This window comes from Bos indicus, chromosome 6, assembly GCF_029378745.1.
Source record: "Bos indicus isolate NIAB-ARS_2022 breed Sahiwal x Tharparkar chromosome 6, NIAB-ARS_B.indTharparkar_mat_pri_1.0, whole genome shotgun sequence".
NCBI classification, from domain to species: domain Eukaryota; kingdom Metazoa; phylum Chordata; class Mammalia; order Artiodactyla; family Bovidae; genus Bos; species Bos indicus.
In genome coordinates, this window is record NC_091765.1 from 71,258,315 (window position 1) to 71,285,568 (window position 27,254).

The window sequence follows — 27,254 nt, forward strand, 5'->3', positions numbered from 1 at the left end:
AAGTCATTCTGAAGTATAGTGATTTCCCACCTTACTAGGTGTTTTATCAATCTATGCATGTTACAAACCAAAAAAAAAAAAAAAGGATTTTATTAACTCTGTGTTCATATATGGTTTAAAAGTTATTTCAAATAACTAGAAATGCATCTTTTCTTTCAATCTAACCTCAATACAATGGACTTGGTGTCTCAGACAATGGAATGGTATATAGTCATTGCTAAGCAAATAAAATACTTTAAATCGGTGAATAAAACATATAATTGGCTCTCACAATTTCTCATCATGGGCCTAGGACAAATGATAAAATTGCACAATGGCACATTTTAATTTTTTTTTCTTAACAAGAGCATCACTCAATAATGCAAGGGGGCTCCCATTTTATCCAACAGTTAGATTATAGGTAGATCAAAATCTTCTCAATTCATACCTTGAGTGAAACTTCCAGCAAATAAATAACCATTCTACATCCCACTATTGTTGTAAATACAGAGTTTCTTATTTATTTATTAAGTTAAAAGCAGGTGGTGGTGGTTTAGTCGTTAAGTCATGTCCAGCTCTTGCAACCCCAAAGAGCCTGCCAGGCTCTTCTGTCCATGAGATTTTCTAGGCAAGAATACCGGAGTGGATTGCCATTTCCTTCTCCAGGGTATCTTCCTGACCCAGGGATCAAACCCAGGTCTCCTGCACTGTAAGCAAATTCTTTACTGATTGAACTACCAGAGAAGATACAGGAAGCCAACTGTAAAGGCAGGTACGTCTATTCAAAACAACTACAAATTCCTATAGAACCATGTGGAAGATATTATATTCAAAACCAAATTCACTGTTTTCCCCACAATTAAATACTCAATAATTCAGCCAATAGTATTTAAAGCAAGTAGACAATGGTTTACTTAAAGACAGGGGCACCCATTTCTGTTCAGGTTTGAAAATTCTTCACTGTAGAGTCCACAAAGATTTTAACTATCTCAAGAGTTTTATTAAAGATTAAGCCAGTGATCTCTTTGTCACTTAGCCAATATCACACAAACCACTGACCAAAGCAAATATGCTCAGAAATTCCTTAGTATACATAAAATCTGGTAAAAACCAACCAAATCCTCTTATTTCAGATTCTTTTTAGACTTGCCAGGTAATGTGTTTGTTTCTGTTCTTTATTAGTTAGGTTGATGCAAATTTGCCTAACCAATAAAGATACAAAAAAAAGAAAACTCTGCGCTTATGCTCAAAGTCCTAAGTTCCTTCCAAAAATTCCCCTTGAAATTTGTCTTTTCTAGTTGGCTGAACCTTACCTAAAAGATGGGGCTAACTTGGTTCTGTCTTCCAGGGTTTTCAGCTCTTCAGATGCAAGAACCATACCACTGTCCGTCTGGCTGTCCTTTTTAAGAGACAATGAGATGGCACAGTTGATTGAGTGTATATACTGACCAATCACTTAATCAAACTGATTTCCTAACCCATCTCTGAGACAGCATTTTCATGTTCTGCAGAGAGAGGTAAAGGTATTATAGCCAGAAACTGTACCGGCTATGAGAGGAAGCAACTGCTTCCACAATAGACCCAGGCCTGGAAGAAGAGAGGAATTTAGGAAGAAGCTAAGGAGACCCGTTTCTATCCCTCTTTCCACAATATTATTTACACTTCAATGGAATTGGGCATGAAGCTCAATTGTCTTGAGCCTTAACTAGGGGTTTCACTTATGGAAAAAACAAGGCAGCCCAATAAGTTCCATCGCTATAATGATCCCAAGACACATACCCACAAGGGAAGCCTCATAATGAGGCTCCAAGACTCCAATGCTTAGGCTAATATTTATCTAGCTAATGTTTCATCTTTGGTATTATTTCTAAGACTATTTTTAAAAGATGTACTTACATCTGGGATGACTTTTACTTCTGGTTCTTCCAACGGGATATCTTCAAACGTTTTTACACTGACGGGCCGGCTCTTTCGCTTACTGTTCTGCAGATACTGACTGCAAAAAAACAAATATTTATATTTTAGTAGTGGTATATATTGACTGCAGATTCCACAAGTGATACCTAAGTTCATTATCTTTGAACCACAAGTTTAATAGCGACCTGCAAAACATCCTCTGGAAAAAGAAAAACAAAACAAATATTTCTGCTAGCACACACCGAAGGCTTAATTTCCTGTTAAGTCCATTTAAAAGTATAATATAACGGAGGGGCCTAGATGAGCCCCCTTTCCTTTGAATCTTGCTTCTGAGGTCCAGGGCTGGACGGAAGGCTCAGTGGTCTGCCTACTACTTGGCTTCTTGATTACCTGCGATTCCTCCACTAAGCTCTCAGCATATCGCCGAGTGTTTCACATCTTTCTGGCCATCTACTAGGCAAATTATCTAGACAACGTCCACAGAGCAACCATTCCACGAAAGATGGGCAGAGGAAACACTCCCAGATTTCACTGGGTTCAGTAAAAGATGCTGAACCCAGCAGACTCTGGAAAGCACCTTCTCCTGCTATATGTAATAGAGGCTTAACGGGTCGAGGTGGGCTGAATCTCACAATCTTCTATTTTTGGCCCACAGAGCTGGGGCTGTAGTTTGAGAATCATGAGATATTCCGTCTATTTCCAAGTTTACCATGGATTACACAGACTTGGGAAAGCCACGAATATATTTCTATGTCCCTGTTTCCCCATCTTTAAGATGTACAGGCCAAAGCTTTCCTTCCCTCACTCACAAAGATATCTGGAGGATGAATGAGGTGATCAGTGGTGGGTGATAAAGGATCTTAGAAACAGTGATGATCCATCAACCAAAGCTCGTTTTCCTCCTTTGAATTTCAAAGACTACCAGTTTCTTTCAGGAGTCCAGAGGACAGGACATGTCAGATAGCACATCACCTGTTCCTTAGGGGTGCTTTTTCCCTGCCATGTGACTTTGGGTGAGTGGGAGTGGTTTTGTGAAAATCAGCCCAAGTGGAGAGAAGCAAAGTTGTTTTCATAGGAAGGGATAGCAAATTCACTCTTCACTTGAACCCCACTGTACTTCCCACCTGAGGAGCCTTTCAGATATATTGCATATTCCTTGTGTTTTCTGTGACCAAGTGAAGAGAGGACTCATTTGGGCAAAGGAGGATAATGGAAACCAAGTCTTCCTCCCCTGCCCGAGGAGGCTGGTTTTTCCTCTACAAAGAGAGAATGAGGCTCACCAGTGACATCCACACTCAGGAAACCCCATGGGAAAGAGGACACAATGTATTAAAAATAAGGAGATTGAAAACCCTACTTCTCCTAAATCCAGTCCCCAAAAGTGATAGTTCTACCAAATTACTGGTACCATAGTCAATCATTCATTCATTCACTCATTCAGGAACCCTCCCATGTGCCAGGCACTGTGTCAAATGATCCTCAACTACTATCTCATGGCATCTCCATGGTACCTCTCTAGGTGGGTTTCCTTAGCCCAACTACAGATGTGGAACTAAGACATAGAAAGGTTAAGGAACTTGTCCAAAATCACATAACTAGACTACCTGGATTATCATCCTGAGGGCAATGAGCAGCCACTGAAGAATTTTAAGCATGAGATTGACAAAGTCAGATACACCTTTTAGAAAGATGACTCTGGGTTCAGGAAGGTAAGACCCAAAATCATGAGATCAATTAGGGAGCTGTTCCACTTATCTAGGAGAAGGAAGGGCAGCTTGACCAAAAGGTGATGCCTCCAGGTCTGGAGAAGTAGACAGATTCCAGAGGTATTTGGGTTGTAGCATCAAGTAGAGTTGGTGAGCTTCCTTTGAAAGGCCACTTTCTTGGTTTCTGAGCCCAATAATTCCAAACATTGTTCAGCCAGTCTCAGTTGGCAAGGCATTTTCATATACATTGTTGCATCTGTTCTTAACAAATCTACACAGTAGGTTTTTCTTATTTCTTATTTGGAAAAGAGGAAGTGATGGCTTAGGGGGGTAATAACTAGAACTGGAGCTCAAACTTAGGTTTTTAGAGGCCATGTAGGGTTGTTTTTGTTTGTTTTTACCTCACTCCACATTGATGCCCTTGGAATAGCATTAGGAAGGAGAAGGGAGAAGAGGGCACTGGATATGATTGTTCAGTTCTTTATTAAGCACCTGATATGCATGCAGCCCTGCACGCTCCCATGTGTGCACTGAGCGTGCAGTGATACGGAGTGGAGGAGGGGGAATGTGGGCTATGAGACAGACAAAAGGTGAAGAAAGAACAGGTTCATTTCAAGCAGTCTAATATCAGAGCCAAATCCAGGAGCATCTAGCCAGCAGGCTGTCCCTGGCATCAATCTACAAGGAGCATTTAAATCATCACTAGCAATTAACCAAAATGAGAAAAAAAAAAAAAAAAAGTATGTGCCAGAACCTTTCTCTGGGAGAGAACTGAAAAGAAGTCTTTGATAAGCTGCTTGGAGTGGGGGGTGAAACTCCCAGGGGAAACAGTGGACCAACTGCAGATGGTCCCCAAACTACCCTGTAAGGAAGATGAGCCCAATTAAGATGTGTTTTCTTGCAGGAAGCATGCAAACTGGGGGCCGGAGCTGATTCATAGGGAAATTAGAGACAAAGCAGAGTCTAGACACTAGTGGTCCTGCCTCCTCACCCCTCCCCTACACACCTCTCAGCGTCTTCTCTAAATAAATGCTGAACAAATATTTTTTAAAATAGTTAATGGGGCAAAAAATCAGGAGGTTGGCTCCCACAGGGATGTCTCTGTCCTGCTCTATTTATAACACAATGAAATTGAAAATTATAAGCAGGAAGAAAGTGAGAAAGACACCTCTGCTCTCCTCCTTGACTGGCAACATGAAGATAAGGGAACAAGTCCCCTGAAGGGACCCCAACCTCTCCTCTTGCTCCTCAGGGAAGCAGAACCACAGGAGAGCATCAAAATGAAGTGTGCTGTGTGGAGACGCCTGGACTCTGCCTCTCTTTTAACCTAAATGATTAAAATGTGAGCGTGGTGTCTTATTTTTAGAAAAGGGAAAAAAGTGGAGGGGATTGAGTGGGGATGCAGACGAGAGATTCCAATTTCCGTTTTATTTTTCAAATTATGGCTGGATAAAAGACAAACTGGACTGCAAAGACCAATTCAAAAAGCACAGACAGCAAATAGCAGCCAGGCCTGCACTGGGAGTGTGGTGTCACATTTGTCCATGCTTCTGGGGATAAATGTTAGCAGCCCTGCTTCAGATCCAGCATTGCATTTGGCACTTCCATCACACATGCATGACTTCATCAACTCTCAGCACCATATGCAAAGCGCCCAAGCGAGCCAAGAGGCTGCCGGCTGGGTCCTCACCCCACCTCGTCACAGAAAACCCAAGGAACACAGCTCATGATCAAATGGCTTTCTGATCAAGCAGAAGGCAACAGTGTTGCAGGAATAATTACCACACCAGAAGGCCAGTTAAACTTGAACTAGGACTTTTTAAATATGAGGGTGGAACTATGGATTTTCAGATTTTCATTTCATTCCTCCTTCTATTTGAGGCCCCTTCCTTGGTTTGGGAGAAAACAGTCCTGAGTTAGATATCGGAAGAACAAGATTCATCCCCAGGATGTGTTTTAAGCAGCTCACACAATAGCTATTATTTATTGGGTATTCTCCAGATACCAAGCAGTTAGAAACTCATTATGTCATGTAATTCTCAAAGTCATCATTTTTGTACAACACCAGTGTCCTGGCCTAGGTCACACTGAAAATTTGCCCCAGATCAGAGCTGCAAAGAGCAGACTTGGGAATCCAACCCAGTTATGAAGTCAAAGTGTTAGTCACTCAGTCGTGTCTGACTCTTTGTGACCCCCTGGACTGTAGCCCTCCAGACTCTTCTATCCATGGGGATTCTCCAGGCAAGAATATTGGAGTGGGTTGCCATGCGTTCCTCCAGGGAATCTTCCCAACCCAGGGATCGAACCCAGACCTCCTACACTGTAGGCAGATTCTTTATCATCTGAGCCACCAGGGAAACCCAATTCTATCTGACTTTAAAATCTGGATCTTTAACCACAATATCATATTCTCCCAGGTAATTGCTCTGAGTCTCATATTCAACACTTACATCAAAAGATAATAGTATCTACTTTGCCTAACTCTGGCAAAACCTGGTAAGAAAACGTTCTTTCAAAAATGCCAAAAGTTCTTGACACAGATGGAATGGACAGCTTACTAGCTGGCTTCTACCCACTCTGAGCTTTCCTCTCTCCCATGGCAGCACTCCTGCTGCCCTCCCTGTGCAAGTCCACAGGGCACACTGACCAGGGTGACTCCCCACCTGCCATCTGGCACGCTGGCCACAGGCTAGAGCTCCATTCCCCCCCAACCCTGAGCTTCAAGGTGCTCCCTGCAGCCTGTGCACACTCAAGGGGGAAGGCTGGGCCTATATGGTCAGGGGTGCGGTTACAGGAGGAAAACACCCAAAGGGGTGGGAATGGGAACAAAGTGAAGTGAAGTAGTCCCAGGCTTAGGAAAAGACAATTTTAATATCATATTGTAGAAACCATATCAACTCTTTCCTTATGCACAGGTGCTGGGAGAGAATAAAAAGAAAGCTGCCTTTAGAACCCTTCTACAAATCAGGAAAATACTGCAGTGCATGTGTTTTAAATAAGCCCAGAAGTCCCATTATGCAAATAAAATGCTGAAAATCAGACTTGGGAGGGGCTTCTGAAGATGTGCTGTCCGGTCTAATTCAGGACACATCCCCACGGCAACTGTATCCCAGCCAGAGAGGCAAAAGTGTGCTTTCATAAACGCACAGAACTCTTCCTTCCTGAATCTTTCCTAAGCTGTTTAATTCACATTAATAAAAGAGTACATGGGGATAATTTAAATACAGATGTCTTTGTAAAATCGGTCTCTTTTTCTGGAGATTAACAAACTATGGCATTCCAGCTATTTGCAGCTGCAGGGCTTAGGATTCTGAAAGGAAGAGCTTCGGCCGCAATGTGGACCACAGATGGGAAGAGATTCACCTACCCAGGCACCCTCCAAGGAGGACCTCTCAGGGCCAAGGGTGAACGTGCAAGTGAATGCAGCAACTTCATACAATGTCCTTCCTCCACCCGCCTCCCCAGGATGACCTTGAAGCCCCTTCCCCCCAGGGGATGTTGACCTTAGACCGTACCTGATTCCTGCTGTGTTGTCATAATGGAATTTGGGGTCACATACTTCCTCTTCCTCCATACAGGAAACAGGTGAGGTAGGCAGAGAGAGTCCCGAATCCTCTTCCATGCTCAAAGTCTCTGATATGGGAAGAACAATGTAGTCTTTGCCATCCTGAAACAATAAACATAGAGTGCTATTGTTATGGCTTCAGTCCTTCAAGAGCCTTTACATGAAAAACAAAGCCCACGGGGGCTTCTTGTTTATGGGGAACGTGGCTTTCATATCTGAAGGTGAAACTTTAAGACAACTTTAAAAATGGCTTGTCAAAAACACAAGGGCACTTGAAAGGGATGTGTATATGAGAGTATACTTTAGGAACGAACAAAACACGAGATGGGCAAAACACAGAGGAGTACGCAGGCTGTAGTTACAGCTGGAGCAACAGAACAGGCAGAGCTCCGCAGGGCTTAGAAATCATTTCTTCACAAAATCCTATCTACACCAGCCAGGTCCTTTAAAGGGCATGTCATCCAATTTTAGCCTCTACACTTCAAAGCAACGGAAAAACTGATGACAGTCTAAAGAAAAGCAATATATGTGCAGGAAAATGGGTCTTCTGAGAAAAGGTTATGCAACTTAACATTAGTTCATGGAGAGAAAGAAATAAAGGGCAATTTGATACTTCTCAGTGTTTGGGAGGTTTATTGATAAAGACAGATTTGACACATTGTCCCCCAGCTGTTCAGAAGAAAACCAGGAGGAAATTGGCTTCCATTCACTGTGGTAAGAGGTGTTGACTGGAGAGTAAATAACTTTCTAAGGGTAAAGACTACAATAAAATCCTCTGATGGAAGTTATGGGGGCCTGGGATTTCATGGAGGGGGAAAAAAACAGAACATTTATTTTGCAGGATTCAGATATTTTTTGTCTGAAGAATGTATTTAAAATTCCTTGAAATTCTGTCCACTGTTGATATTCACCCACTACTGATATTCACTTAATCAACGAGGTTTTGTTTTTTTCAATTTGGGGGTTGTATTTGTTGTTTTTGTTTGCTTTTTTTTACTTCATAAGAGTACCCGAAGACACCAAAATATACATCAGTAAAAATAAATGTGATCAGCTGCCAGGTTATGAATTAGGATCTCATCTGTTTAAAGAGGCAACTAAGACTTTTAGAAAAGCATTACTGCTCAGATCTGGAATGTGGCTCCTTATTCAGTGGCTGAGAGGACAGCGTGGTGGCCATGAGAAGGCAGCAAGAGGGCCCTGGACAGCTACGTACTCTCTGCAGAAGCTTCTTGCATGGAGGTCACAAACCTGTTGAGCGTTAGCTTGTAACAGATTTCCCAGATGCTCCACCAGCTCTGAAAACGTGGGTCTCTGATTGGGATCCCCATGCCAGCAGTCAAGCATGGTCTGGTACCTAGGGAAGCAAAACACTGATGTCATCAACTGCCTCTTTCCTCCTGATCTGATGCTGAAAATAAGCACTTGAATGAGTAAACATTTATAAAGAGTCCACCATGAGCCAAGATGCTAAATAGGGATATGAAACTATGTAAGACATAGAGCCCTACACTTGGAACATGAAGTGTGTACAGAAAAGGAAACATCATAAATCAACATCTAGTAAAAACTGACTGGTTCGTACAGATAAACTGCTGTCATTTCAAGAAGGATGACTCTGTGGTTGAGATTATCAAGGAAGACTTCAAGGGAGAAGTAAGACACACACTGGGTCACAAAGGAGGTACACAGAATGGAAAGTCTTCTAGGCAGGGAGAATATTTGTGAGTAAAGAAGGAGGATAGAGAAATATGTGTAAAATCTTACATTTCTGGTGTGGTGTAATCAGGGGCTCTCATTCTAGTTCCTTCTTTCAGTCGCCTACAAAATTCCTCATCAATCTTGACTCCAGGATACGGAGAAGCACCTGAAAGAAAACAGGAATGGGACACAATTGATTAGATTTTCTCTTACAGAAATCCCTGAGTCTAATTCACATATATATGAGCCTGACTCACACCTTCTTCACATGTATACCTTTTTCCCCCTTTCTTTCTCTCTCTTTTTTTAAGATTCTTATAACCCAAAGCTTCCAAGTAAGTTTCATCCAATGAAGGTGAGATACAGGAGTAACTGACTTTTATCATTTTCTTTGCAGCATGGATGGAGGAACAAGGAGAAGGGACTTACCTAAGGAAAATATTTCCCAGAGCAGGACACCAAAAGACCACACGTCACTCTGAATTGTGTACACTCGGTCAAAAATCGTTTCTGGGGCCATCCACTTCAAAGGGAGGCGAGCCTGTAAGGGTAGAAGACAAAGAATGAAAACCCAACTTGGCAAAAACCTGAAGAAAAAACTTCCATTATCCCTGCACACAGCTTCTCAGGCTGGCCCAGGAGAGTTTGGATTCTGCAACTTAATAGATCGCAGGGTGCATCTTTGAAACTTACATCTCCTTTTCTGACATAATCTGGGTCTTTATAAATATCCCGGGCCAAGCCAAAGTCACAGATTTTAACCACGTTCTTTTCCGACAAGAGGATGTTTCGCGCTGCCAGGTCCCTGTGGATACACTGCAAAAAGAATTGTGTGCATTAGAGTTCAGCCTGGCTGATCTCTTCTACATCTGTTGTGACCTCATGCTTTAGAAAAAAAAAAAAAAAAAACCCACATCAGAAAACCAACTGATTAACAAGCACTGGGTTAACATCTTTTATCAACACTTCGGGAAAAAAGAAGTCTGTGAGGTTCACTAAGACACACATCTGCTTATTTCATAAACAGCCTCGGACTCTGAAACTAAATAATTAAGTTATAGCATAATGATGGAGTCATAAATAGACTTCTCTTGGGCACAATTAAGAATGTGTTTCTGGTCACATCCACACATCCCTTTTGCCTGGCACCATATCGGGTTAAAATGTGTTATTCTAAGGAGGCCCTCGAATGAATGAATGCACGGAAGTCAGAAACAAGGGGCTCTCCTTGGTTTGGTGCCCTTTGTTGGTTTCTCCATTTCATATGTAACCGAAGCTGGACCAGCTCTGAGAAACAATTCTGAGTGGGGCTCACCCTGTTTTCAAAGTGCTGGCTTATCACAGAGGCCAGTGAAGGCACTCTCAGCCTCTTGCCCATCAAGGAGATTCTCTGATGCACACAAAAGGAAAAGCTAGTTCTCCTTGGCTTTCTTTCTACTCTGTTCTGTCCCTCAGTTTCTCTCTTCTCTGCATCGCCTAACTTCATGTAACTTCCTACACTAAGCAGTTCTATCTCCACTGGACAGATCTGTGACGGAACAAGAGCCTTGGGGAACATTTAGAAATGAATGAAAGGCTCAGATGAGACACTCTTAGGTCTGTGGAACAGTGATGTGTGAGCCAAGCATGAGGGACCCCACACCTTGCATCTCTATAGCACTTTTCCTCTGAACAAGCAAGGCACAGGGATATATTGTATAACACGGGGAGTATAGCCAGTATTTTGTAATAACTGTAAATGGAGAAAAAAATTCTATACAAATTTCAAAGAAGTTTTTTACAAAGCACTTTGTATAGTATGATTAAGCAAACCAGGAGACTCCAAAAAACACAGTCCTTCCTACTTCCTTCTCCAAGCCCTACCAAAGAGCTTCCTTTTTTGAAGCAACCAGGTGTTATTCAAGAATCAGCTGGTATATGCAGGGAAATGAAAGGATCCTCTCCTCCATTCCCTTCCCTGTGAAAGGAGCCCTAACTAACTGGCAGGCTCTGACCTTTAAAACATAATAAAATAAAATCGTCAGGAAGGGCAGAAAGCCTTTCTCTTTGGGAAAATCCTCTAAGATTCCACTTCTCTCCCTTCTCCTTGGGAGCAAGAAGACAAGAGTTCCCAGGCAGAAACCTCTGGGATCCTGAGGCTCTGAAAGCTGTGACAAGCTTTAAACTCCAGAAAAAAGACACGGCTGAGGGATTTCACTCTAATTTAGAAACAAACAACAAAATAAAAATGTTAAGTCCTTCTTCTCCAAGTAGGCTGCAGCAATTGCATTCTGTCAAATGATCATTTTTCCTGAAACTTGATTTGAATTTGTCTTGTTCCATGTAAAACCAGCCACTTTACTCTTGCCAGGGTGGTGACTTCAACCTCACTCCCTCCACAATGTTTACAACCTTTGGAATGTTTGTGACTTGTCACGTACCCACCTCAGCCTTTGTTCAGCCTATTTTTCTAATTTTAGCTCTTTCAATTGCGCTCTCTAAAGGCTGTCCTTCCTGGTTTCTAATTATACTACTAACAAATACTTTTTGATGGATGGTGATGAATGTAAAAGAAATGAAAAATAGGCTCTCTTACGCCAAGATATCTGCAAGGCTCAGCCCCTCACCTCTTCCAGGCCATTGCTCAAATTCCATGTTTCCCTCAAGCCATGGGAAACACTCAGTTTAAAATCAGTGTACAGAGAGAGGCAGTTGTACATACAAACATACAGCTCCTACAGACTATAACTCTTTCTTGCTTATTTTTCTACACAGTACCTGCTCCCATCTAAACCACTTGTTTCTATTGTTTGTTCCACCCACTGGAAAATAATCTCCATGCAGGTAGACAGTCTGCTTACTCGCCCACATGGTGTCCTTAGTGCTTAGAACAGTGGTCCCCAAACTTTCTGACACCAGGGATCACTTTCGGGGAAGACAATTTTTCCATGGACTGGGAGTGGGGGACGGTTTGGGGATGATTCAAGAGCATTACATTTATTGGGCACTTTATTTTTATTATATCAGCTCCACCTCAGATCATTAGGTATTAGATCCCAGAGGGTGGGGACCCCTGGCCTAGAAGACTGCTGACACTTGGAAGCTATTTATCACATGAATTAATTTCATGAGCTCATAATATCTCTTTAATGAGTAGAAATGGAACCTCCCCAATAGACTCTCTTAACAGTCCCAGGAGTGGTGAATGAACTACAGTTCCAGAAAAACACGAATGGCTGGCACTGGACATCTCATTTCCAAATTTGTAATGTAAAGAGATACTCTGTCTCACCTTCCGTGATGCCAAAAACTCCATGCCCTTAGCCACTTGGAAGCTGTAACAGATGAGATGCTCCAAGGTCAGGAAGTTCTTGTACAGATCTTCAGAAACTGTCAGAAGATACAGGAGCACAGAGATTGGTATTTCAGTCAGAGAGTATTTGTTTCTAAGCTTAATAGAGTAATCTTCATTTTAAAAACTGGGAGTTAAATTTCAGGAAATAGAAACAAACAAAAAATGCTTCTCTCTTCTGTAAGTATGCTGAATCATGGTATATTATTAGCCCTCATCAAACCTTTTAGCAAAATATTGGTTTTTTCCATTTTAGCCAAATTGGGTGAACAAATCCAGGAGGCAAAATGGAGGTGAAACTGGCATAGATAACAGGGAGGTAAAAGAGGGCTTTTACAAATTTGCTGTTTTAAACTTGTTTTTTTCATGTACCCAGAGGGATAAACAATAGTTTCATATCAAGAACTCTAAAAATAAAACAACAATCTCCAGGGTCATTGAATCTTTTCTCTACAAGCTTTGTCCTAGGATAAAGGCCAAAGGTCAAATTATAATCTACAACGGATAACTAAAAATACCAAAAATATATTTACTTCTCTCACTTTCAAGCTGAGAAAATGCTGTAAACACATTAAATCAGGCCTGTGAGGATACTTCTTTTCCTTCAAGGATATGAACCAGAGATGACAGGAACATCGAAAGAAAGATAAACTTATGTAAACTCATGGTATTTACTTCCGGGCAAGTGGTACAAATAAACACTAAGACATTACTGGGTGTTTCAACATGATCTCTTAACTTTGGTCAGATAAGATAAGACATGGCTTCTCTCTTGGAGACAAATACCAGAGTAAATGAAAACTCAGATGTAATACTAGCCTTGTAAGTAATAAAAACACTTGAATCTTTTTCTCAGTGACTTTCTATGCTTAGGGCTGGAGGCCTGTCCATGAAAAATTAGTGAAACTTCTTCCTTTTCTAAAAAAACGAAGGCAAAATTCCAGGCCAACACCCCCTCTACTCCAATGGTTCCCTCAAGCTCTTGGGTTTCCCGCTTACTGGCCACCATTTTGTGAGAGAGAAGATGGGGCAGAGACTGCTGCACTCAGTGTGCGCTGGGTTATATGAGCTCTAGACAACCCCACCATGCTTTTCTAGACCACGTTCTACCTCACACCGCCTGCTTGGCTTCTCTGGGAAAGAGGTTAGTTTTATGTTCTGTGGCCTCATGTCAAAGGGAACAGAAGTGGGTTTCTTCCACTATTTCATAACAGAACTCTTCTATGCTTATGCCTCAAGAAGAGCCAGATGTCAAGAAGCCCCATCTCTTCCTCCACGGGGCTGTCTCTGCTCCTTCTGAGGGAAGCAGATATACAGGGTATCCTGAAGATGAAGAGGTTCTGGAAGTTAGGCTGGGAGCACAACCCCACTCATAAAGAGCACCAAAATATCAGTGGAAGCATAAGTGGATAAGGAAACAGGTATTTTCCAAGACTCCTCTGAAGAAGTATGGAAGACTTGATAAGCCACTTGGGATGGGGTAGAGACAATAGAGGCCTTTTCCAAGGCCTACACTGCCTTGGAAAAGGTTGGGTATGATTAACTGAAGGACTTCTGTTGTGCCGCTACAGCAAACAAGGTGGGGCTGAACCCCTGTGGACAATGGGGAGGCTGATCAACCACTAGGGAGTCTCCTTCACACTGAGCTTCTCCTGCTGATACATGTTGAACCAACTCTTGAAGAGCAATGGTTTGAGTGTTGCCAATTGCTTAGCTCTCCAGGAACACCAAGGTTTCTCAGGCTAGCCATGCTCTACTCACAACCTAGCCCACTGCTTCTTTAGACCTTCTGCCCTTCACTTTTGGAGAAACTGAATGGAAGCCTTCTAGAAATTTAGGTCTCTTCCAAATACTAGGTAAGACTTTTCCAGGACAAAATTCTTTGTCACATCCCGTCACCTGGTCTGTTCCCACAGAGCATGTATTGGGCATGGAGGAAGCAATGGCAGGTACCTTCCTCCTCCTCCACGTCACTGAGGGACTTCTCCTCAACAAACCCAGAGCTGGCTGAGCTCTGGCTGCTGGTGATGCTGTCTAAGCGGCGTTTAGGATCCATGGTGATCTCCCCAACGTATTCTTTCCCTTGCCGGAATTGTGCCCCTTTGGTCTATAAAGAAACAGATGAACAAACTCCTTGAATACCAGAAAATCTCTAAGATATAAACTATAGAAGCAATTGTAACTATTAGAAGAAGATGAGGGACATCAATTTCAGGATCATGAAATCTCTGGGCTGAAATTTTGGGCAGGTGTGCTAAATAATATATTTTCTTCCATAAAGCCTGGTTCCTTTTTAACTTAGAGATAAAGGCCTTGCTTCCAGTTTCCCTCAGACACGCTCCCAACATTAGGGCATTTTGACAGTGAGATTGATACTCAATAGGGCCAAATATGGCCAAGGAAGAGACAGAATAATCCTGAGCTGTTCTCCCCTTCTCATTCTTTTTCTTTAATCACCCACCTTCCCCTACTCAGCATCACCTGTAATGGGTCAGTAGATTACACTCCCAAAAACAAAACACGAGATGTGTCCTCCAGAAGGTAAAAGAGAAAAATACAACAGCCAAGAAAGTAACATGAAAAGATTCCTCACAAGTTCCTCGCAGAATTTTACCAAAACAATTCATCTGTACCATTTTGAGTTTTCCTCTGCTTTACGATGTGGCCACAGGTGAGGTAGAAAATGACATACCTTGTAGGGGACAAATTCATTTCTCTTGCTTCTTAAGTAAGTTGACAGGTTTCCAAACTTGCAGAACTCCACAATCACCATGAGTGGCCCTGCAGACAGCACAGCATGCCAAGGAAAATGTATTTTCACTCATGTTTCTCACCAAGTGTTTAATACATCAATGAGTCAGAAAACATCACAGACAAGGCTACAACCTTTCACTGGAAGCAGGATCATAGAAACCAGCTGCTTGCCATTCCCTTCCATTGTAATTTTTTTCTTTTTCTAACAGGCCTTTCCATAAAAGATTAGTCAAAATTTCAGAAGAAAATCCACCCACTTGCTTTTCCATACAACCATGTGAGCTGATTTCATTTTAGGGGGAACTACTCTTAAATTCCTTTGCTCTCAAATTTGGGAAGAAGTTTACTTTTCTCCTCTGAACACCTTTTACATAGGAAGCAAACTTTATTATAGTGATATGGCATTTTTTAATTCATAGGAAGTTCTAGAATAATCTATAGTTCCCATTAAATCTCCATGAAATATATTTATATCTAGGAATCTGCCAAAGTTTCCTAATTTAAGGAAACCAAGGCCATGGGAGTTGGGTGGTTCCCTCAAATACCAGCAGAAAAGTATATGCTGAAATCCCACAACCAGAGCTATCCACAGACACTTACCCCCTGGCTTGGTACAGGCACCAAGAAGATTGACCACGTTGAGATGGTGGCCAATATGAATAAGGATCTTGAGTTCGGACATGAGGGCTCGGTGTTCACCGTGTGTTGCTCCTTCTACAGATACAGAACGAAGAAGGCAATCGAACATGAGGGCATTACCTTAGGAGGGTGAATGCCACACTGCATGCATCTGTGCAACTTTCCCTCCAGGGATAATATAACTACGAGCCAATTTACAGACGAGCTACATTAAAAGACAAATATAAGTTATATTTTATAATTCTAGATCAGATTCTTTAAATGCTTGATATTAGAAGGAAGCCATTGTGAGGTCTTCTTGCAAAGTGGAGAAATACATCTGCAAATGAAATCATGCCCAGATTTTCTTCTTTTACAAAAGTGGATTTTCACATATCAGGTTTACCATGCTTCTTAGGGCTTGATTATTTCAGTGCTTCCTCATAAGGAAGCAACATCATGTATTAAATATCCTCATGTGTTATGGGCTCTGCTGAAGTTCCCATCAATCTGTGCCGAGCAGGAAACTTAACAAGGGCCAGCTGGCAAAGCCAGTTGGCACATGAGGCTGATGAGGCTAAGACTGTGAGTTTGATCCTGTCCAGATGGGTACACTTCACTGTGATTCACAGACCTGGTCCACACCTCAGACCCTGATGAGCCACCTCAAAATTACACACTCCCTTGTCCACAAGGGAGAAGAGGCAAAAGGAGAGAGATGGCTTCAAGATGCACAAGACCTATTGGCAAAGGATCAGCAGCACTGTCTCCATTAGTGAAAGCACATCACAATTATAGCACAGAGCTTTATAGGCATGACCTCCCCCAATTAAAATGGGAAGACCAGAATACCATTACTATTAGGCTTAACAGTTGTTTGCTCTTATTGTTTAGTTGCTAAGTCATGTCCAACTCTTTTGCGATCCCATGGACTGTAGCCCGCCAGGCTCCTCTGTCCATGGGATTTCCCAGGCAAGAATACTGGATTGGATTCCCATTTCCTTCTCCAGGGGACCTTCCTGACCCAGGAATCAAACCCGTGTCTCCTGCATTAGCAGGTGGATCCTTTACCTCTAAGCTACCAGGGAAGCCCCTAACAACTGTTTATTAAACTTTTAATTCTTAAAATGTCACCCATAATCCTTTTTACCCCAACACAACCATTCTTTTGCATATTATCGTTTATATACTCCAATTCTAGGGAACATGGCTAGTATTTTTACTTCTTAGATCAAATTTCTTTTTCTGCTTCTTGATTGTCTATAGTTATCTTGCTAATGCACCACAGTACACTAAGAAACAATTTTGAAGTGACCAAGCTTTTATTTTCCTATGGCCCAACAACTAAATATATATATAGTTGTAAAAGCTGTTTCTTGTATGAGGGCTCTCAGGCAAGGTGGGGCAGTAGGGTAGCTGAAATCTATCCCAACTTTGCCCACCAGGCCATGGACCCTGGCATGAGAGGAACTTTTTATCCAGTTTGCCCAAAGGCATTATAGAGTCTGGCTGCAAGTTTGGCTAGTGGGGCCATCTAGCCACAAAGCCACTGATACAAGCCTTTCATCATGTTTAAAGGATGGGATGAAACAGATGGAGGGACATATCACCACATAGTTTTGCTTTTACCTTTCAACATTTTGACAGCCACTGTCTTGCAGGTTGCTGTCTTGTCAATTCCAAAGGCATCGGCTTCAATCACTTGTCCAAAGGCACCACGACCAAGAGGCTTACCTAGAGTCAACAACAAAACAGACGTCGACTTTATCACTATTGAAACCACAGGCAGAGATTCTGACTTGATGGGATGACCATACATCCTAGTTTCAGGGACGGTCCTGTTGACCCCCTCATCCTGGCTTAGTAATTTAATACCTCCCTCTTCCCTGGTGGCTCTGATGGTAAAGAATCTGCCTGCAATGTGGGAGACCTGGGTTCGATCCTGCGTTGAGAATTTCCCCTGGAGAAGCAAATGGATACCCACTCCAGTATTCTGGCCTGGAGAATTCCATGGACAGAGTTGCCTAGCAGGCTACAGTCCATGTGGAGGGCAAAGAGTCAGACACAACTGAGACTTTCACTTCACTGGGCTTCTCCCAGTTCCTCATTATCTTCACTCTCCAAATGTCCTGCTCTGAGCAATTATACAAGCAGCATACTTCTCAGTGACTAAATGGATGATTACTTGAATTCAAGAGATGAAATGAATTTTCTAAACCAGAATCGAACATTTGAATAGACTAGATCTGTCATCAGCCTAAACGAGGATGAGACGGCCTGGTAAACCCAATAGCAAATCAATATCGATTGAAAACACACCTAGTTTCAGCCGGTCTCTGGGGAATTCCCATTTGCTGGCATCGTAAGGCAGGCGTTCACAGTGCTCATCCAAGGGGAGCTCGTCTGGATCCATGACGATGGATAAGTAGCCCGTCTTCAGTTCCCCTCCATTGGCCTGGAAAGCATTACTCTTCCCGGTCACACACACTCTGTTGTTTGGCTGTTGTTTTGTGTGCTTGTTATTGTTGTTTTATAGAAGCCCCATTCTTGGTGTCTCATTTTCTAAATGGCTCATGGAGTGTGAGGGCTGTCCTAGTATAATTCTGTTCCCAGTGTCCCCTCAACCCGCAAATGAGCTCAGAGTTTAATTCTCAAATCTTAATTACACTAGACAGTCCAAGCCCATTTCTTCTCCAGTTGCTTCTATCAATTAAAGCCCAGTGGTCCAGCCAAAAGTAAGTGGGTAAGAATGTTATTGTATAGAAATAAAATTGTGCCTATTGAGCCAGTAACAATGGAAAGAATCAACTCAAAGAACTCCAGTCAGCTTTCATTAATCATGAAAACCAATGTGAATGGGACAGAAGGAAAATTATTCTGTTACCCGCTTAACGGTCCGTAGAACGATGACAAGAAGTAGCCAGAAGAACATAGCAATCACTGCAGTGCCTACTAGAATAATGACTTCCAAGTTTGTCTTTTCCTGGGCACCTGGCAATACACAAATGAATGAACATCAACAACTGGAAACTCATACCTTTTGACATAAAACAACAAAGTTCAATCACTAAAGCAAAATTTCAATCTTATGAACTCAGAAAAATCCTAGGCATTAATAGTCACAATCTCTAACTTGGATGGAGCTTATAATATTCTTAATGGATAATTTACAGTTTGCAAAACATTGCTCATGAAAACTTCCAACACTAAAATTCTAAAGTAATTAAGGAGAGAAATATTAATATCTTAAAAGGGAAACAAGGTGTTTGTAAGAAGAGCAGACTTTGATGGAAAGAAAACAGATCATGTTCTATAGAAAAGAAAAGTATCGTATTTGGAGAAAATGTATGATTTTGTGCTGCTAGTCTATATTTTGATCTGTATGGAGTTTGAGGAGGACTGTTTAAGAAAACAAGCAGGGAAATAAATGTATTCCTTTGGCCAGAGAACTATTGGTGACCATGCACCTACTAACCAGGTGCACATCACTTTAAATATGTCATGCCACTTAAGTCTTCTCAATAACCCTCAGTTTTCAGATGGAGAAGACGCTCAGAGAGAATTAAGCTATTTCATCAAGGGCACACAACAAGTTGCTGGAATGGTCAAGAGTTGAATAAGGTCTGTTTAACATCAGCTAACATTACATTACCCCATCCTCATGTGGTAGCAGCCTCAGTGAGGAAAGAGAGAGAGCTTAAGTGAGTGCATGAGTGCACAATCACTCATGAAAGGACAGAGAAGAGAAAAAGCTGAAGGTCAGCAAGGAAGCTGCAGATGCTCAGGACTCCAGAGGACAGCTCTGAGGGGGGAAAATTAAGCCCAGAGGAGGCTTTCAACTAGAGTGATTAGCAAAGTGGTGATAAGGAAGCAATTATCACTTAGGGTCACCTGCCTGTTGGAGGAGTGCAATGTGAATCAGACTGGGCCACAAGCTGTGAGCGCGGCTCAGGCAGCCTCAAGAAGACAGGAAGACAAGTAATTCATTAGTTAGCAAAATAAGAGTTACAGTTGAGAGACAAGCATCAAGTCCGCTTGGAAGCAAGCAGACTTTGTTTTTCTGGTGGTCTTACTGAAGGATTTCTTTGTTTATACACAGAGATTGAAACATCTGTTTGTTCAGAGTAGGAGGTGCAAAGATACAACTGTCTATATAAGTTGGAGCATTAATACTCCCATATGAACATTTGGGAAACCAGCAGGAGCATTAAATACGTACCTCATCCTTTCTTAATATTCTCTGCTGGTGAAAAGTAAACATAATCTCAGTGCCAATGTTACCTAGTTAGGCCTCCTTGAAACCAGCTGCAGAAAGCTAACAGAGCTGAGGCAGGGCATGGGAGAGAACTGGAAATCTCCCTTAGGATTTGCCCTAAAGCATAAAGCAGTTTGAATGTGACCAACTGCCATGCCACTCGAAATCTTTATTTGCAAGTGCAGGTTATAAAATGGCAGTAAGCCTACAGATTCAAAACGAAGTCAAAGTATTGAGATGTAACACTTGGCATCATAGATTAGACAGATTAAAGGGACTAAAATCTAGACCCTGAGAGACAAATTAGGATGAGTTCAGAGAAATCTGTCAATTCCTCCATCTATCAACACTCCTCTCCTTTCCCCCTGCATACCATTCCTTCACCCACATAATACAGTTTCATTGTCCTGTTCGTGGCTTATTTTTTTTTTAAGATAGGGACACACTTTTGAAGATAAAATATTCTGTCACAAATTACCTTTCCCATCTGAGAAAAATGCTAGATTTCACATCATTCCTGCATATTCATTTAGATAAGAACCCCAAATTTTCCATTTCAGAGAAGCAATGGTCCATTGTTCACAATTGAATCTTAAGTATCTCCAGTCCAATAAAAACTATGAACCTCTGTGACTCTCTAGATAGCACTGATTTTCATGACTAGGCAGTAATTCTACCCAATAAATATAGGGGCTTAATTTTCATAACTAGTTAATTGAGCCAGACATATGAAGAAAGAATCAAGGAAAGAAAGACATTCTACCTGCCGGGCTAAGAATTTTTTCTGCAATGAGAACTGCAGAGATAGAAATGTGATGCAAGCAGAATTAAAATAACATTAATTATGTTTTCTGGTTAAAATAAATATATATTTATAGTAGAAAACTTACAAAGTACAAAGGATATTAAAAACCAGCCATAATCCTCCTACCCAAAGTACTTGAGTACAGATACAAGCTAATTTTTAAAAGCAATCTGATTGTCTATGAATTCCCACTGACCTTCTACTATGAAAAATGCCTCCACTTTTGCACACCCAAGAACACTGCATGCCTGGCAGGTGTACAGGCCTTCATCCTCCTTCCTCACCCTGCGGATAGTTAGGTTTCGGTTCCCATCCTTTAGCACAATGCCTGAGAAAGGGAGAAAATGCAGTTTTTGTTTTATTCTTAAATTTTTATTTGAATATAGTTGCTTTATAATGTTGTGTTCGTTTCTACTGTACAGCAAAGTGAATCAGCTATATGCATACATATATCTGCTCTTTTTTTGGATTTCCTTCACATTTAAGTCACCACAGAGCATTGTATAGAGTTCCCTGTGCTGTACAACTGTTGTTTAGATGCTGGGGTGTGCCTGATTATTTTGCAGCCCCATGGACTGTAGCCAGCCAGGCTCCTCTGTCCATGGGGTTTCCCAGACAAGAATTACTGGAGAGGATTGCCATTTCCTTCTCCAGGGGATCTTTCCAACTCAGGGTTTGAACCCATGTCTCCTAAATTGACAGACGGATTCTTTACCATTGAGTCATCTGGGAAGCCATGCTATACAGGAGGGTTTTTATTTTATGATGTGGTCTGGTGGAGCTTTCCAGGAAAAAAAAATTAATATACATATTTCCCTTTATCTTGGGCTAGTGTCTGACTCCAAGGAGTCAGGGTCAACTGCTATCTCAGTACCCGTGGCTTCCATGAGAATTCAGCAGGCTCTGGATACTTGAGCTCTGAGTCTACAAAATGAGTCAGACCACGGACACTAATACTGCTTTTTGTTCTGCCTAAAACAAATCAATTAACAACATAGATGTTATACTATATGACCCTTCTATGTGGAATCTAAAAAAGAAAACAAGCTAGTGAATATAACAAATAAGAAGCAGACTCACAGAGAACAAACCAGTGATGACCAGTGGGAAGAGGGGAGCGGGTAGGGGAAGATACCATAGGGTACGGGATTAAGAGGAACAAACTGCTATGTATAAAATAAATAAGCTACGAGGATATATTGCATAGTGCAGGGAATATAGCCCATATTATGCAATAATGATAAACAGAGTAATAATTTTGAAAAGTTGAGAATCACTATGTTGTCCACCTGAAACTTAAATAATATTGTACATCAACTATACCTTAATAAAAATAAATGAGTAAGTAACTAATTTTTTTAAAAAGATATAATATGGACTTTAGGTAATATCTATAGGAAAATTATGCAGCCAAGGTGAGATAGACATGCTCTGTTCACCTGAGTCCTCCACAAGCGTCTCATTATCTTTAAACCACGTAATCTGTGGAGAGGGATTCCCAGATGCTGTGCAGGAAACTTCGATGGTTTCACCAATACTTGTCGTCTGATTCTCCAGGTTTCCTGTGATCATGGGTGCCATGCGCTCTGTGTACACACACAACACACACACACACACACACACACACAAATCACAGGACATTTAGTTATGACTTTTGAAATGGTTTTCATATCAGTAAACTATTAAACCATTTAGTAAACTATTAATTTACTAAGCTGAAAATACACAGAGGTGGACAACAGGAATGTTGTTCACTGAGCAAAGTTAAATGAAACAAGTCAGTTCAGACAGATTACTGCATCTCTGAACATTCATACTAGTGATGTGACCTGGTAGTCAACACAAAATTAAAGTTGTCATTCTTATTGACTTCCCTCCTATCAAACAGATAGATAGATAGATAAATTCTAGCCACTGATACCCAAGAATTCTGCCATGTTGTTTCTCTTGGAAAGTATATAACTTCAGTGCAATTCAACAAAGAACACCTTATACGTATTTGGTGTTTTTTACAAAACTCATTTGTCCTACTTCTGTTGCTCACTGTCAACTCTGTGATGGGAGTAATAGTCTTATTTTGAAGATGAAATGGGTTAAACAACTTGTCCAAGTCCCTGTAACTAAGTTAACAGCTGAGTTCAGAATCTAGCTGGCCAAAAGGTTAGTTCAGCACTATTTCCACTAAAACATAGACAAAATAATAATACTCTAACAAAAGTCAAAGATTTTTATTTTTAAATGAAGCCCATGGGTACTTGTTTAAATGTACAGGACAACTTTAGATTTAACCTTTCCTACAAATCAGCAAAATGCTATGGAAATAATTTGTCCAAACTAACTGAATATCAAAAGGAATTTTGTTGAAAGAATCCACTTCAACATTTGGCAAAACGACAGTACCTCAACAGTGAACTGCACTAGGGCTTAAGCAAATAGACTCTAGTCTATTTCCAAGAATAATTTTTGGAAAGCAACCTGGGAGTCCTTAGGGAAGCAAACCAGCCCACCGTGAGCAAGTGTTTCCTGGGCATGGCAAGCCGGAAGCCTCCTTTACATCTCTTCCTGAAGTTTTTCATTAGCTTGAAACAAGACCAGTCACCAAGATGAACAGAAAAACCATGTTCATATATGGGCTGTGATCTGAAGAGCCTTGGGATGACTACACTCAAAAAACCTCTTCTTTTGACACCAGAGTCTTAACACTAGCAAAATCGATCCTAGTTCCCGCCTGAAAATATGCCAAGGCCTTTGAAATGTTATTCGTCTGAAACTGCAGTCTAAATTAACTTATCTGGGCAGTTCTCCTTAAAAAAACAGAACATATGCATCCTAGGAACTAGGAAGGGACACTAAGGAGATGAGAAAATGAGAAGAGAGGGCACAAAGAAACTCTCTAAATTTGCCTGATTTCCCCAGAGACAGAGGCTGCACAGATTTTGTGCAAGGTGAAATGTTAGAGGAGGTGTAGAGAGTGGCTTCATGTGGAACTTACAAAGCCTTTTGCTCATTAGAATGATCAACTCATGACTTTGAGCTGTACCACAGAGGTACGCACACTGAGTTCGCCCTCCCAGGGGCTCTCACAGGTCTTAAACAACCCATCACCACACTCTCCAGGCAGCAAATGTCTTATCAAGCAGTATGCGCCACTATGTTCTATGTTTAGAGCTCAGCAAGGAGTAAAGCAGAAAACAATCCCAGTCTTCATGGACACAGAGCATTTACTGGACTACGACAGGCTGTCTGTGTTCTCATCCTACCCACCGAGTCACCACTGTGACCTTCCAGAACCCTCCAAGCTCATGGTGGGCATTCACACATACACGTCTATTTAAAAAAATGAATGCCCAAGAATGAGGCAGAAATGTCCCTGGTTTAGGGTAATCCCCTGAAGACAGCAGTGAGTGATCCCACCATCAGGGTTGGAAAGAATAGGATTATTTTCTCTTTTCAATACATCACTTCAGCATGATTAGCTTCCTTCTGCCTTGAGGAGTTTTGGTGAGTCAGATATGAGCTCATCTGTCTAATATATAAGCACATAGAAGACAATCTTCTCATGGGCCCTGAAAGCATTGCATTGAAGGCAACCCAACTGCCTCTGGATGGTCCAGAGTGACTGCCCTACCTAGGACTGTGAGCTGCCTGGCCACACAATGTCTTTTCTTAGTCTTCCTGTCCTGAGCAAAGCAGACATAGTCTCCTTGGTCCTGCAAGGATGCGTTCTGCAGCTTCAAGATCAAGACGTCATTTGTGCCGTTAGAGTTCATGGTGGCATTCATTTTCCAAAGAGCATCCAAGTTCTTGCAGACAGGTGTGGGTAAATCGCCCATGTGGATGGGCAGGGCCTGTGGGCCGAGTTTGTACCACGTGAGGTTCTCAAACATAGTTCTGTCCGCAGAGCACCACAGAGACACATTCTCCTGCTCGGTGGGCTGGATGCCAGGTTGCAGTGTGATTTCAGGACCCCCTGAAATGTAAAACCCATGGTTAGAAGATAGTGATTTACCTTGGGCTTTCTGCTACTGCTTTCGTGTTGCCTTCAGTCTGCAATGAAGCACCAAGAAAAGTGAAGCCCTGGCATTCCCAGACAACAGATACAAGGAGACAACCAAACTGGACAATGTGCTTTCAAAACGTAGTGTTTTGCTAAAACACATTATTTGGAAATGTAAATGAATTCCTCAGGTTTTTATAAAATCTCCACTTGGAGTCTAAGTGTGGTTTTAAGATTAAAAAATGCAAATTGAAAGAGGATAATTATAATATGAGATTTACAAACTTAATTCCTCATTGATATGTAACACCCTCCGACAGGAAAGCTATGTTTATTACCATGAATTGGCCCAGACCGCAATATTTTACCCCAGTCAGCTAAAGCCAAACCGTAAATTAAGATGAACAGACAAAATCGGCAGCATTGGGATGGCACCGCTCCAATGTCATTACAACTGTCTCCCCAAGACCCAACTTGTCAAATGTTCAACAGCCAGCCCATAAATATTGATTGAATCTCGCTAAGCCAAGCACTGTGCTAAGACTCTGATGACAGACACAAAAACCATGGCGCAGGACTTGAGGGTCAAAGTCAGCTGTTCTCTCTCCTGTGAGGTCAAATGTGCTGACTTCCCATGAGTCCAGGAGCTACCTGAGGAGTTCTCATCTATGAACAAAAGCATCGATTATCCACCCACGTTCCCTACCTAAACCCACTGCCCCTCATGGGAGCAGTCAGGACGACAGAGTATCTATCAGCCAGCCCAGCCCCTGGAGAGCACTTACTGGTCACATGGAAGGAGATAACCCTCTCTCCTCTTCCAGCTTTGTTCACTGCTTCACATTTATACAAAGCAGACACATTGGCCGCTTGGATAACAAGAGTACTTACAGTCTGTGAAAAAAATAAATCCCAGGCCATAAACAATGGAGCCTATGTTTATGCACATGCACTCAGACCAAAACTCAGTACCCTCCCCGCCACTGCTGCGACCTGCCTACTCCATTCATACTCCAGTACTGACTGCACTCAAATCCGTGCAATTATAATTATGCTGATGCTACTCACACATCCTACAAAATGAGCTTTGGAACCGTAAAATTTTAAATGTTTTAATACAACATTACATACCTTTTCTCACTTTCATGTTTATAAAATCAGAATTACCATACAGCTGATGTACAGTTAATGGCATATGTATTTTATGTTTCTCTGATACAGTAATAGCAAGTCAATAGTGCTTCTAAAAGTCAATGGTGTTTTCAAACTGGCTTAATATGCTAGTATTTTATCATTCCACTTACCTGACAGTCAATCTCCAATATTCCTCACCTATTATTTTACCCTGCTTCCAGTCCATCCGTCCTTAAAAGAGAGACAGATTTTCAAATTTAAAAACGTAAAACTCACTTTGTTTCTTCCTTCAATTAGGGCAATCTGATTTTTGTTGACTTCGATTTTGTTTCCCCCCTGGAAGTCCTCCACGTTTCTCCATTCCTTACAAGTGTATGGGTTTGTCGTTAAGGCAGTGAGGCTGTAAGACAGAGGTAACAGGTGATGTCATGACTTAATTTTCCTTTAATTTAAATCAATATCAAGGAAAGGAGTCAGACTTTGGTTATTACGTTCTTAGAAATAACTTCGAATGCACTCCGCCGAGTTACAAGACTTGGCGCCAATTAAAAATAGGCCTCGGCAATGGAGGAAAAGGTTCTAGGTAGATTCATTCAGGATACAGGAGGGAAGCAGCTATTCTGGGAACAAACCTCCATTCATAAATCGGATCGACAAGACAATTCAAGTTAATTTAGTTCAAAGGAAGGCAAGGAAACTAAGAAGCCATTGGGCTTCTTAAAGTAATTTCCCTGGGACTGTAGCCTGTGTAGGAAACGGTCAGCATCTGAGGAAGAAACTAGAGAGGCCATCTCGAAAACAACAACAGGAAGTGCACTGCTTAGGGTGGTGGTGGGTGACTTGTTGTTGCTGTTTTTCCTAAGGATGTCTGGACTTGTGTGTTAGGACCTGATAAGCCGGGCCTGAGACTCTGAGGTATATCACTCCCTTGCAAGCATCAGCACTTCCTCTGAGATGGACCTTCTCACAGATAAGGAGATTGGGGTATTCACCAGCTGACTGGCGTAGGAAGAAAAACCAAGGCCTGGCAATTAACAAAGTGGCAAAGAAACTGCATTCAGAGAGGCAGACATAAGGGCTAATTAGAGAGAGCTAATCTCAAAGGAGGATACCCCAAGGAATGACATCTCCTAAGGACACAGCACAGAGAAAGATGGAAGGAGATGACGAGTACTGCTTAAGGAATAACCTTAGAGATAGCCTCCTTGGCTTAGAATAGAATCATATCATAGCATGGCTATGTCCACCAACAGAGGAGTGGATAAAGAAGTTGTGGTACATATTTGCAACAGAGTACTACTCTGCCATATAAAAGAATGAAATGATGCCATTTGCAGCAACACGGATGGATCCAGAGATTATCATAGTAAGTGAGGTCAGCCAGACAAAAACAAACACTGTCTGTTATCACTTACACATGGAATCTAAAGAATAAAACAAATAAATTTTTTTTTTAAGTGCAAAACAGCAGGGGCAAAGGGCGTGGTCCTAC

At 41.7% G+C, this 27,254-nt stretch overlaps 1 protein-coding gene across 2 annotated transcripts in view; it reads right to left on the reverse strand.

The window, feature by feature from the left end:
- KDR (kinase insert domain receptor) overlaps positions 1–27,254 on the reverse strand; it is a 44,943-nt gene that overhangs the window by 2,617 nt on the left and 15,072 nt on the right. Inside the window, exons 11-29 of one of the 2 annotated variants that reach the window (XM_019962774.2) lie at positions 26,039–26,162; positions 25,414–25,522; positions 24,260–24,601; positions 22,071–22,217; positions 20,828–20,959; positions 18,456–18,562; positions 17,891–18,026; positions 17,201–17,305; positions 15,554–15,667; positions 14,892–14,980; positions 14,153–14,306; positions 12,140–12,237; positions 9,562–9,684; positions 9,298–9,409; positions 8,935–9,034; positions 8,419–8,524; positions 7,118–7,269; positions 1,876–1,975; positions 1,293–1,378 (exon numbers count right to left, since the gene is read on the reverse strand). In XM_019962774.2, coding sequence (XP_019818333.2) covers positions 1,293–1,378; positions 1,876–1,975; positions 7,118–7,269; positions 8,419–8,524; positions 8,935–9,034; positions 9,298–9,409; positions 9,562–9,684; positions 12,140–12,237; positions 14,153–14,306; positions 14,892–14,980; positions 15,554–15,667; positions 17,201–17,305; positions 17,891–18,026; positions 18,456–18,562; positions 20,828–20,959; positions 22,071–22,217; positions 24,260–24,601; positions 25,414–25,522; positions 26,039–26,162 — 2,436 coding nt within the window. The remainder of the gene's footprint in view (positions 1–1,292; positions 1,379–1,875; positions 1,976–7,117; positions 7,270–8,418; positions 8,525–8,934; positions 9,035–9,297; positions 9,410–9,561; positions 9,685–12,139; positions 12,238–14,152; positions 14,307–14,891; positions 14,981–15,553; positions 15,668–17,200; positions 17,306–17,890; positions 18,027–18,455; positions 18,563–20,827; positions 20,960–22,070; positions 22,218–24,259; positions 24,602–25,413; positions 25,523–26,038; positions 26,163–27,254) is intronic. The other variant, XM_070791437.1, reaches the window with a different exon arrangement.